Genomic DNA, 13,365 nt, shown 5'->3' on the forward strand with positions numbered 1-13,365 from the left:
AAGAAAGAAAATAATGATTATTGAAAAATTAAATGTAATCATCTAAAATTAACTTTTAAAATTATAATTAATTAAAATTAAACATAGTATCAATTATTTGTGGATAAAATATCATTGATATATTTGATACAGAGAATTAAGTTCATAGTGTCATCATCTTAAATAATTACCTCAATTAAGAGATAAGTTGTACCTCGTCTTAAATAATTAATAACAACACGTATGCTTCATGAGCCTTGTTATTTTAAGTTTAATCTATAATCGAGATCAATTTATTATGTTTCTATATACATTTTTACGTCTTATTAGATACCTCTATCAGCACTTTGACCCAGCGAAAATAAAACTCGCCGTGTATAGGAAATCGTCAAGCACGGTATTACGAAACTTTCATTATTTTCTTGGACAGAGTTTCTAAACTCTGACAATGATGCTTGTGCGCATTAAAAAAGTGAAAGGGAAAATGAATTAAAACATGTGAAAGAAGTAAGGAATTATACTAGAAACTACGTAGTAATAAGACATAAAGTGATTTGGACATCCTACCATGCGCACATCACACAAATGCTAAAAACTTTTGGAATAAAGTATCATCACGAAAAAACTAAAGACAGCTTTGGTGTTGCCTTAAATATAACAAAAACCATGTGCCGTGAGTGTCAAAGCCAAATATTATGAGGTGATATGTCGGTAACAGTAGATACTAACCAAACAGTAAACACCCACTTAAGATAATAACCTACAAATATGGGAATTTATGTACAAAATACACCGTTAACCATCATTATCTCAACAAATATTTTCAACATAGAAATTAATGCATGGAGAGTGAAAGATGATACCAAAGGAAATACTTTCCTCATTGGAATAGTCTAATAACAGCAAAAAGTAGAGTTTACCATGCCTTAACAGGGCACTTTTTTACACAGAAGAAAATAGGTGTATTTAAAGGACAAATGGTGATACCTAGCTAGTTCATGAATCAAGCAATTAAATTCCTACTTTAAGCCCCTACAAGGTTTTAATCATATTCCTAACGTTCGATACAAAGACTAGACGTCTAGAAGAATAGGAATTGTGGTTTAGTACTCTAGGAGCTATGATTCAGCTCCTGCAATAGAAGGGGGGTATGGGGCTGGAGTTGGTCATTGGAGGAGCAAAATGAGGGTGGATGTATGCCATGTTTGGAAAATGAAGTTGACTACTATCCGCAGCTGATGGTATTATGGCTGTTGAAGGGAATCCTGATGATGCTGCAGCAGAGAAATTAGGTGGAATCAAATTTGACCCATTATTATAAGGACTTTGGAGTTGCCATGCCCAATTTGGAACGGGACCAGCTTCCATCCTATTCTCTAGTGCTCTTTCCTGAAAATAGAAACCAAATTCAATAAACTTAATCATCATTCAATAAAATACTATATAAGTAGACACTTAAGCAAAATTAGATAGTATGGTAACAAGTATATATGAAAATTACCTTAGACATGGGAAAGTAATTGGTACCATTCCAAAATGAAGGTTGATGCTCAGATGCTATGGAAAAGCCATAAGGTGGCTGAGTATTGATTGATCTTGACCCAGAGTCCTCAAACTATTCAAGCAAATTTAAACGTATAATGTAGGTTATTATGTATGCAAATTATGAATTCAAATGAAAGAGCAGAGAATGAAATGGACAATTGCATAAGGATTAAAAAAACACTTTAAGCCTTACCATAGCACTCTTATCAACGGGCATATCATCCCAGCTCGGCTGAACTTCTAAATCACTTCCATTTAGGTGCATGTTCATCATTTGAATATCAGAGTTAGCAGGAGGGGCTATACCCAAGTTCAGATCAAGATTCTGCTTGCTATCTGAATAGAGCGCAAAATCTATGAGTTTTTTAGTACTTAATACATTTAAATTGATAGTTAAGTCACTAAACATATTATAAAGCCAAAAATTAAAATCAAGATGAGGCTCTCAAGGACCTTCATTATCATGGGAAACTAACTCCCCTTCATAAGAGCTGGCCTCAAAATTTGTAACTGCTTCTCTTCCATTGCATTTTATAGCAGCCTTATCATAAGCTCTGGAATGAATAGAGCAAGCTAATATAACAAAATGCTTACAAGAAAATATGAATATGAAATAAATCTAGAAAGTTCAATTATTCATTTCATTTTAGATATTATGATATATGATTGGTAAATTAAAACCTTGCCGCGTCTAGCTCACTATCGAATAGACCAAGATATATATACCTACAAACCCAAACCAATGTAATTAAAAAACTGAATAATGATTTAAAGTTAAATCACAAATCAAACATTTTAGACTCAGCTATTATTACTGAAATTGAACTAAAGAGTTTTCTCACTTCTTCCCAAGAAACTGTCCCATACGTGCTTCCCATCGACCACATTTATGCAGAGTAACTCCCCGGTATTTGGAGCTTCCCCTCGAGAAACCAGTGCTCTGTCTCCGCAGAATATGCACAAACTCTTCCTTGGTAAAGTTACTCATCTGAACAACAATAAAACCAAAGTTCATGCTGCATTTATAACTCACATTCAAGTTCTAAATAACATCAATATTCAACCGCACAACAACAAATGCTCACAAAACCTGCTTTATATCTTCATCATAATCGCTGACATTGAAATTAATATCAGCATCAACACCTCGGAACTTGATTGCAGCACGATCATATGCTCTGAAATTAAGTTATAGAACACAAATTAAAATATAACAACAAATCAATCCATAAAAATCATTTCACATTTCAAAAAACAAATAATAAATCAAAAAATTACTATATATGAAAGTTACCTTGCTGCAGCATGCGCGGTGTCAAATCCACCTGAAAAGAAAAAGAAGCAAGAACGAATCAAGAAAATAAAATAAAACGAAACCATCTCAATTTCAAAGCGGCGATGATGCTTTGTTTCCTCACCTAAGTAAACTTGTTTTCCACAATCCCTAGAGAGAGAGAAAAAAAGTGATTCAAAAACAACACTAGCATGTAAAAGTAAAAGTGAAAACTGAATGAAGTAAACTACAAAGAAAGAGAATAATCGATAACTAAATGCTAACCAAATATGAGATTCCCATCTTCCCGTTCTCCGGTAGAACGTAACGCCACGATACTGCGAACTCCGTGACCTCGGTCCACGCCGACTCTTCTTCACCTGCTGAGGTCGTGGAGCAACAACAATCTGCTCCGGCATGGCACCGTGATGATCCGACGAGAAACTCATCCAGTTTCTACCATCCGACGGCGAGATTCCCGATTCATTAGCAGGAAAAAGCTGAATTGTCCGTACACCACCTTCTCCGGCGCCAGAGCGTTGAAATTCACCGGAGATAGTATTGTTGTCGACAGAACGGTTGTTGTTGTTGAGTATAGCGAAGTTGTAAGCGTAGGCTTCGCCGTAAGAGCATGAATCTTCAGTGTCGGCGGCGTTGACGACGGAGGAATCAAAGCTGCCGGAGCTTTCCATTTGTGAGGCGGAGAGTGGAAGAGTGTAGTTGTCGAAAGCGGAATCCGCGTTGAGATTGAGATCCAACATTGTGAGATATGAGTTTGTTACGATTCAGTTATTTAAGTTTGGAGGGAAAAAAAATAAAGCGAGTTTTGAGTTAGTTAGAATGAAAGAGAGAATCCAAAGGAAGTGTTAATGTTCACTTCATTGTTCTTACTCTTAGCATGAATAATGCATCACCAATGTGAATACTGAGTTTTTCTTTTACTTTTTACCTTATAAATAATAATAGGATGGATTTATTTTATTTTATTTTATTTTCATACTTTTGAGGTTCTATTTATTGTCAGGGCCTAGAAGGAACAAAAATACTTGGCTTAAACGGTTAATTAACTTGCATAAATATGTAGTTAAATAAATTTATGTGTACGGTGTACTATGTTTTTTTGGTTACATAAAGGGGAATGGAATGTAGAATGGTGTATACTAAGGAAGCAAAAGTAAGAAAGTGTTATGGGATGTTAACTTAATTAATGAGGATTGTGAAGTGGAATGAGATGAGACGAAAGTATGTTTTTTGGAGTGACAGATTGGGCTATACATGTGATAGTTGTTTACACACTCTACTTTGTGGTGACAATGGCACTTTGTCAGTATGCTGGCCTCCTTTGTTCCTCGGCACACTCCTTTTGTCCATGGTTTCTTCCTTGACCGTTCTTGATGTGAGAAAAAGAGAAATATAGTAATATTATTAGGTATGTTTTAATAAAGTGTTTAGGTATATCATTGCTTTTATATATTGTATGGATTTCTTCATTAAAAAAAATGCTTAATTAGGAGAATTATGAAAAAGCTATCACACCATTGGTATTGAGAAACACAATAAATTTAAAGTTGAAGTGGATTGGTTTTAAAAAATATTATATTATTATCAAGGAGAAAGTATTTTGCAGCAGAAAGTAAAGAGAATAGAAAAGATATTTCTATACATAATTTATACTGATTTATCTTCAGCAAAATAAATATGACAAGACAGTGTCCAAGTCTTAGGATGGGGATATAAAGGAGGAGTCTCTAGACTCTCAACATTTATCTGAAGTCATATGGGATGATCAGGTCTCGGAGAACTTCAAGTCACCATCGCTAGTGTCTTTCATGGTAAGATTGATCAATAGGAGCATATTATTGACATTAATAATCAGATGGCCATAGTAGGGGGTTTATGATTCACTCAAATGTAAGCTCATGGTCGGGACTTTTGAAGAGGGTGCTTTGAGGTAGTATATGAGTCTACCCCGGTTCTCGATCATCAGCTACCAAGATTTAACCAAGAAGATGGTGCAACACTTTTCAGCAAGTAAGTATAGGAAATTGTCGACTACCAGACTATTTAACATCCGACAAGGGCACGCTGAGTCTCTCCGAGAATATAAGGAAAGATTCAATGAAGAAACAATTAAAGTGTCTCATCTGAATCAAGAAATCTTTTCGTAGCATTCCAGCACGACCTCAAAGCTGGACAGTTTCAACTAATCCATAACACAAAATGGGCGTCTAACATGGATAAGGTTATCACCCGAGCAAAATGTTACATCAAATGAGAGGAAAGTAACATGGAAAAAAGATTTCGAGATACAAAAGAGAATGTTCATACCAAGGAAGAAGAAGTTGGACATAGGAAGAAATACTTTAAGCCAGGACCCAGAGATCGGCCAATAGCAAGACCATCCAGGCGATCGTTCAAAAAAGAGCAGGAGTACACGCCACTAAACGCTAGACGCAAAGATACATTAAAAAGAGGTATATCGCCTCAAGTTGCTCCCTAGACCGGTATGCCCAAAAGGGGTGCATATTATGATGGGAAAAGATGGAACTGCATGATGTGCATACCACGGATTTCGAGGATACCACACAAAAAATTGTCATCAGTTGAAGAAAGAAATTGAGATCTTAATGCAAAAAGGTTGATGATTGTCGTATGTTAAATATGTGAGAGGTCAACTCGGAAAAAGTAAGTCCTCCTCGAGAGGATCCAAATTTGGAAAATCCTACACATAAGAAAGGAAAGAATACAGAAGAAGTCCGTGAAGCCAGAATAACATGTCATATGCTGAATATGATAGTAGGGGGATTCTGTAGAGGAGGAGAAACTAGCTCGTCTAGGAAAAGGTATGCTCAGTCAGTAATGCACATTGAACAGAAGTTGTCGTCAAAGAGAAAAGAGGATTGGGTTGTGATCGGTTTCTCTATAAAGGACTCGAAAGGAGTGTTGGCTCATGAGAATGATCCCATGGTGATTAAAGTAAAGATCCATGATTGGAGCATAAAGTGACTCTTGATATAGATCCCGAAAGCTCAGCAGATGTCTTATATTGGAAATCATTCAAATAGATGAATTCTGATACCACTGAGTTACTATCGTTTAAAGGTACTTTGGTAGGATTCTCTGGAGAGCATGTATAGGTGCTAGGGCATCTTCCCATAACGACCATATTTGGAAGTAGAGACCATGCGAAAAGTATCTAGGTAAGGCATCTAATTGTCAATGTCGCATCCCCATATAACATTATTATTGGCAGACCCTTGTTCAATGCTCTGAAAGCGGTATTGTCCACCCTATATCTTACGTTAAAGTATCATCTAGAGGACGACTGAGTTAGAGTAGTGAAAGGTGATCAAGGAATAGCCATGAAATGTTATAAAGATAGTCTAAGACTGAAAAGAAGGAGTTATGCTGACAAAACAATCAAAGGTGATAAGTTAAAAGTAAATTCAATCAATATCGATCCGAGAGATGAGCTACCAAAGAACCAACTAATACACAAGGGGAAAACAAGAAGGATGCTAAACAGCGTCTGATCAGCTCACCCAACTCAAATTGGAGCTAGTCAGATATCAAAGGATGAAGATGGAAATGTTGGAGTCAATTTAAACATAAGGCACCACCCTCTCGTACATGACCTCTTAAGCACACCGTGGAGGTTTTGTAAATAGGTACCAGATATTTCGAGCTCACTACTTGTGGCGGTCAGACATATGAAGTTTCTACTAGGGGTTATTAATCACTTCATTAGATGGGAAGAATCATAGTCACCAATCATAATTTTACTGTCCAGAGTAAGTAGGGAGCAAGGCAGGATCAAAAAAATATGGACTAGGAACATCATAGTGACTTCGGTACGTGTTACTCTGAATGAATAAATCAGCTTGATAAGCATGGGTAACATGACAACCACACAAATAATTACCAGGAAGTTCGAGGTAAGGGTCTGGCAAGGAGGATATCACAGAGCAAGTCTGGTGATAATGAAGATGATGGGCTTCAGGGAAAAAGACGAGTTGATCCTTGATGGGGAAGGTTCCTTTAGTATCAATCAGAGGGTGAATAATGAGGCTTACAAGTTGGAAGACTTAGAAGATATAGAAAGATCTGAGACTTAGAGCGTAATCGGTCTTAAGTTTTATCATAACTAGTCTATGTAATAAATATCATAAATAAAATTATGGGAATGCATTATTTTCCCTTGCATGAGCAAGGGTTTTTAATGAGGCACCCATGGTTGAAGAAATATATTGTGTAAAGCATGTAATATGGTTCCTAGGGCATAACCGACTTCGGTCAGATAACGTTTAATAAGAACTCTGGCCTAACTGAAGTCCAAGTGCACTTGAAGTCTCTAGCATAATCGGCTTCGGTCGGGTAACATTTAATAAAACCTATGGCCTAACTGAAGTCTAAACGCACTTGAAGCCTCTGCCATAATCAGCTTCAGTCAGGTAACGTTTAATAAAACCTATGGCCTAACTGAAGTCCAAGCTCACTTAAAGCCTCTGCCCTAATCGGCTTCGGCCAGGTAACATTTAATAAAACCTCTGGCGTAATTGAAGTCCAAGCGCATTTGAAGCCTGTGACATAATCAGATTTGGCTGGGTAACGTTTAATAAAACCTTTGACCTAACTGAAGTCTCAGTGCACTTAAAGCCTTTGTCCTAATCGGCTTCAACCGTTAAGTAAAAATTGAAATCTCCGACTTCAAGCGGGATGGTTAACTTGTCAAATGCCGAATATCCGACATGATCTGATTGGAACTAGCTGGTCCATGTCCGAGAATTGATAAAATCCTTCAAAACATAAAGGCCTGACTCATTAGGGCTTCAAGCCCATGTGGTACGAGTTTTTCGACCAAAAGACAAGTTGACTCGTTTAAAGCCGACTATGGCATTTGGGGCTCAGGTGAACAAATACATTGTCATCTACGAGATAAAACAATTGTAGGCCATCATATTATTAATATATATAGTTACAGAGGTAGTAAAGTTGGAATGACGATCATTTGAGCCTTATTGGGGCTCTCTGAATCCTCTATATCTGGGATTCGTAAATTTCTGGATCATCAGCAAGATAAGATCCCGACGGGGCTCTTCGATTTCCATGACCGACTTCGCCATAAACAATTTACTATTTTTCATAACCAAAGATTTTACTTGCTTTGTTCTGCATCACAAGCCCTACAGGGTCCTCAGGAATATTAAAGATCATAAGTCGCCGCATGGAGAAAATTATGGTCATACTCGACAATGTCAAGGACCGACAATCTAAATGTTACAAAATCATTCATAACATACATACTAGCCTTTTTGAAATCTCCTACTAATTTTCTAAAATATAAATACATAAGTTATCTCCTGAAGAGCTTTGGAAAAATTTAGGCATTCATCAAGCTTAGCAAACATTCAAAACTTCTTTGAAAACCATCTAGAAAAACATTTTTAAAGATAAGGATAATTAGTCAACATTGAACAAAATATGAAGTGTCATGGTACAGGTCATAACTAGATCCGAATACAAAACAAAAAGGAAAAATTAATATTCTTGAAAACATTACAAAATGAACGGCATGAAACTACTCTTCGTCTTTGTCCTCACCCACGACTTCGGGGTTACTAACAACAATGTTGTCTTCCAGGATCGAATCGTCAGTGGGGGAGGACTCAACTTCTTTCATATCAACAAGATGACCATTAACCACAACTTTAAAGAAGTCCATCTCGGTCAAGTCAAGATCAGGATAGAGAAACAAGGCTTTAGCCTTTGCCTTATCAAAGGCAACATCACCTGCGTCAAGGACGTCGATTTGAGCTTTCTGCAAAGATTTTGCAATTGGACATGGGAATCTTGAAGTGATTTCATTTTCTCAGACTGCTTGTTAACAATGGATTTCAAATCCTAATTCATAACCTCCAATTTCTCCCTCTTGGTGTTTCTCTTGTAACAAATGTTTCTCCAAGTCTGATAGTCTAGCCGCTTGCACTTTCTATTGATCTTTCAGCTGATTGATTTCTTGGTTCAATTTTATCTCATTCTGTTCACAATCATCCTCGAATTCAAATAGCTCGCAGGTTAAAGTAACACATCTCATCAGATAAGAACTGGTGTTTTAGGTTGGTTTCTGCCTGCCTATGGTATTTACCTTGTTTACGTCTTCTTTATGATCGTAAAGGAACTTTAATCCATCAAAGTTGTTGCTCCAGAACTCGAATTCACTAGATGATCTGGCTTGGTAACTCCCACCGGTCTCACACATCAAAGAAGAAATTTCCTAATCGGCCATGCAGACTTTGTCACTCATCAGAGTTTTCATCTTCTTTGGAGAACTCGGACAAAAATGCTTTGGTGGTGAAAGAGTTGAAGGTTGGGATTCTGAGACATTTTGTTTGGGACTATCTTTCTTTTCTTCATTAGCCGGGTTTCAGAACCGGACAATTACGATTTAGCGTCATTTTGGCATGCTACTTTCCTCGTCGCTTGGGCTTTTAATATCAGCTTCTTTTTCTCCTTCAGAGATATGTCAGTTATTTTTCCTGAAGGAAAAATGAGAAAAAGGTTAGCATAATGCATGATGGTATCCCAAGTAGTACACAAAGCAGATAAATAATCATTACCCAAGAAAGAAACAATTTCCTCTTTGGGTAGAGACAATAGATCCCATACCTTCATCGTACGGAAGGAATATAAGATGGCCAAAGATCTAACCTCATGGTCGTTTAATTTATCAAAATCAAACTGGGATACTAAAAGAGGATTCATGATCTAGTATATAAGAAAACAATAAGACCTGACTAATGCATATATTACTTAAGGGCATCTTAATCCACACCTAATTCGTAGAAATCGGTCTTTAAAACCTTTATAGTTAGTGGTGTAGGCTTGGAGAAAACTCTTATTGGGAAGGATATTAAGGGTCACCCATCCACTCTTTTTAACACCTTTGATTTCTAAGCCTATGGTGGGCTCTATATCTTTAACCACATAGACTATTTCGAAATCCTTGATAAACCCCAAACTATTAGGACGAAGTTGAGAAGGGGCGACATTTAGTGTTTTTAGTAGATCGAATTCAAAATCAGTAAAGGGAAGGTGGGTATTAAAATCTTCCGATACCCTGGCATAGAAATGAAAATATTCATCTTTAGCTTCCATAGAAATAGCTATGAAAACACATTCCCTGGAATACAGGGTTCCAAAATAACATCGTCTTCATTCCCAGTAGAAGATATGTTCTTCAAAGACCTAATTTTAGATATCTCTACCTCGTCTATGGAGTTGTGATTGTAACTCGTTACTTCTTTACCAAATGACTCCATAATCTCCATCAGCACCTCAACGGATGAACCTGATGAAGAAGATTTTGAATCAGAATCGCTAAAAGAGGCAAAAATATCACAGTAAGACTCATTTACAATACGATCAAAGTCATCCTGGGTTAGAGTATCTCTACATCCTCTCACATCAAAATCCCAAATATCTTTTATTTCGCGGGAACTCAAGGTTCTTAATGTTTTGGTGTTCTCATCACATGCATCAACAATAGTCATTGAATAAAATAATGTGGAATCGAAAAGAAAATATACTTGGTCTTGAAGAACGAATGAGAATCCTAAAAATTTCTTATAAGAGAGAAAGATTTTTTCCAACAAATGATAAACCAAGAGGCAAAGAGGTGGTTTTTGTTAGAGGTAAGTCTTCTTGAAGGGATTTAAACGGTATGAAATGCTTCAGTTCATTGAGAGGGAGACAATTCCCACAAAAATCATCATTACTAAGGAAGAAGAAAATATGATAAAGATATGTTGTCATGATTGAAAACACGTGATTATAAACAAACATCACAACATGTGTGGATTGGGGAGAATTTTAAACAAAATTTTCCGGGCTTCTTTTGTCCGAACATTTCAACCTTTTAGATCTCATGCTCGGAGGGCTTATGTACATCCCGAAAAATTAGTTGACCAACCGAGGTATGAGATCGATGAAGCCTATTTATACATGTGAGTTGTTTGAAGACGAGTTGGTACGATGACCGAGTATGGTAGGGTTAGAAAATCAGACAGTCGGGTTGTGATCCACCAGATCGGAATTCGGTTAAGATATCCGAGTAAACATGATGGATCCGATCTCCCATAAATCGAGAATGGTCCAAATTAGTACAAGTCGGATTCGATGACAAGGCCAGGGTGTCATTCGAAGAGTCATAGTAAACAGTTACAAGGTAATGCATTATGGTAGAAAGTTATAATTAGTGAAGAGTTGGATGTTACATGGCAATTATGAGGGGGGGTGGACGTTATTGATATGGGTATTTATGAAGGATATGGAGATTCAAGCAAAAGGGGGGAGAGACCGAGATGTATGCCTGTAAATAGGAGGATGTTCAGAGGGAAATGGGGAGACTAAGATACATAACAAACACGACAACCATTCATTTTATGCTCTCCTTGAATTAGAATAAGGAAGCCAACCTTTTAGTGCTTTTAAGCAAGAATGATCATTACATAAGAAACTATTATTGGGAATTCCCTTATGTTCAACTTGAATGGCTAAGGAGATTGGGATGGAGACATATCCTTTCTCGGAATGTAGATGTCATTGTCATGACCTTTACCACCCATAATTTTGCTTCAATTACATGGCTACCCGTCTTAGTTACAATTATACGCATATCATTGCAAAAACCCTCATATTGATCAATGTTTCTCATTAACATAATGGGTGTGTAAACTTTTAATCTTATATGATGGTTAGGCAAAACATAATTTCGTATAGAACTAAAAAAACTCAGGATTAAGTAGGTCAACGGCGTTGTTGTCATGAATTTTAGATCTATCCACCGAACTGGAACTATATAAGTCCTTCATATCTCTTGTATACTGATCTCAAGGACTGAATGTCGATATCGAGGACTGCATGTTATAGTAATAAAGGGGAAATTCCCTGAATGTCGATCTCAAGGACTGCAAGTCAATATCGAGTTCAAATTATCGTTCAATTAAACAAAAACTATTGTTGGGGTTTTTAGATTCAAATATAAAAATAAAGTCAAAAGAAAATAATATTGTAAAAATAAGGGTTTGCAAGGTATGAGGAACAATGTCAGGGAAGATGTATGATTTGTCCCTGTCACAACTATGAGTCACTATTGCATCAACAAATATCAATTATTATCAGTTCTCAAGGATATTTCCTCCCATGTCCTTGGTGAGAAAACGTTTAATCATTCTACCCTAATTTCTATGTCCATAGACAATTAGGGCGAGGTTAAGCTTTATTATAGCAAGAATACTCGGATTCATATAGGGTATCCCTAGTTTTAGGTGATATCTACTGCAGAGTAACCTTATGAAAACCTTACCAATAACGGTCTAACCTAATTGATAACCATACAACAATCTCGATTGGTCCGAAAGAGAAAGCATTAAACACATCAAAATATTATCGTAAAAATAATATTATAAATGCAATCGTAAAATCATAGTCATTACAATTCTAAATCAGGGACACCCCCTAGCATTGGGGGGTTTAGCTACTCATATTGTTCCAAACAAATTCAGGATAAAAAATACACATTACAAGTAGTTGGATGACTTGGATCGTCAATCGCTTCCGCTCATGAAAACCTTCCGCTCTCTGAATTCCTTGATGTAGCACCTCAAATTTGCACCTATCATTGTACATACATTCTCATATTAGGTCATAGCATATCATGGTCCACTGCATAGCATTGCATTGTTCCATTTGCCTCAAGTGCAAGCCAATCAAGGAAATTAGGTCAAACTGGTCAGGAGATCAATCAGTCAAGCAAGCAAGTGCAATTCTCAAGGAGCCAAGGCCCTAGGGTTGGTCCAACATGTTCACATGACTTGGGGATCCATTTGAAGTGTTTTGGTCAAGGATTGGATGTTCAGAAGTCATCAGTCAATGCACAATCAGTCAGAAACCCTAAAAGTCAACTGTTGGTCAACTGTCCATTTAATCAGTGATTTGATGATGGAAATTGGTTTGAAAGGTCTCATTCATGTCCATATAGTCCTCATATATCATGTCAAACACCATCATGGAAGAATTTGAAGCCAGATCAGAAATTTCCAAAAATGGAAACTGGACCTGTAACTGAAACTTACCAAAAATGGAAAGTCTTGATCCTCAAACTTACATCATGATACAAGCTTCAAATGAATTTTTGCCCAACATAAAAGTTGAAGATCTTGTTCTCCCATTTCCAAAAAGTCCAAGAACACTCAATTCCCATGTATGGTTGGCAAGTTATGATCAAATCATTTTCAGAAATTCTTGAACTTCAAAAGGCCATATCTCTCAAACCATTTGGCCAATTTGGGTGGGGTTTTTTCCCACAAGTCACATTTGATCCCCTCTTTCCAAAAATGTAACTTTCATGTACCAAAACTTCACCAATCAAAATGGCATTTTTGAACTTGCCTTAATTAATTTCAAGTGAGTTGAATTTTGACTTTTCAAAATAATCATTTTTAAACCATTTGGCCAATTGAAATAGTTCAGAAATGTGGTTTTGGTCATGTTACAAAGCCAAATTCGTG

At 36.7% G+C, this 13,365-nt stretch overlaps 1 protein-coding gene across 4 annotated transcripts; it reads right to left on the minus strand.

Moving 5' to 3' along the window:
• Nucleotides 1–751: 751 nt before the first annotated feature.
• On the minus strand, nucleotides 752–3,724 carry LOC127125857 (AP2-like ethylene-responsive transcription factor TOE3). 4 transcript variants are annotated; one of them, XM_051054708.1, is made up of 10 exons: nucleotides 3,083–3,723; nucleotides 2,943–2,968; nucleotides 2,819–2,849; nucleotides 2,615–2,702; nucleotides 2,367–2,512; nucleotides 2,206–2,250; nucleotides 1,978–2,078; nucleotides 1,718–1,860; nucleotides 1,481–1,594; nucleotides 758–1,368 (listed from the first exon to the last, which is right to left on the minus strand). In XM_051054708.1, the coding sequence occupies exons 1-10, from the start codon at nucleotides 3,556–3,558 to the stop codon at nucleotides 1,105–1,107; spliced, it is 1,434 nt and encodes a 477-aa protein (XP_050910665.1). In that variant the 5' UTR covers nucleotides 3,559–3,723; the 3' UTR covers nucleotides 758–1,104. The 4 variants fall into 4 exon arrangements, with proteins under 4 accessions (XP_050910664.1, XP_050910663.1, XP_050910666.1 ...); XM_051054706.1 differs by having other exon boundaries at nucleotides 754–1,368; nucleotides 2,819–2,968; XM_051054709.1 differs by lacking the exon at nucleotides 2,206–2,250 and having other exon boundaries at nucleotides 756–1,368.
• Between the last annotated feature and the right edge of the window lie 9,641 nt (nucleotides 3,725–13,365).

The sequence above is a fragment of the Lathyrus oleraceus genome, chromosome 3, assembly GCF_024323335.1.
Source record: "Lathyrus oleraceus cultivar Zhongwan6 chromosome 3, CAAS_Psat_ZW6_1.0, whole genome shotgun sequence".
Taxonomy (NCBI): domain Eukaryota; kingdom Viridiplantae; phylum Streptophyta; class Magnoliopsida; order Fabales; family Fabaceae; genus Lathyrus; species Lathyrus oleraceus.

Coding starts and splice junctions, on each gene's coding strand:
- LOC127125857 (XM_051054706.1), bottom strand. CDS start 3,558: ATGTTGGATCTCAATCTCAACGCGGATTCCGCTTTCGACAACTACACT. Junction 1,861..1,977: donor AGTTTCCCATGATAATGAAG/GTCCTTGAGAGC, acceptor CGCTCTATTCAG/ATAGCAAGCAGAATCTTGAT. Junction 1,369..1,480: donor ATTACTTTCCCATGTCTAAG/GTAATTTTCATA, acceptor TTCTATTTTCAG/GAAAGAGCACTAGAGAATAG.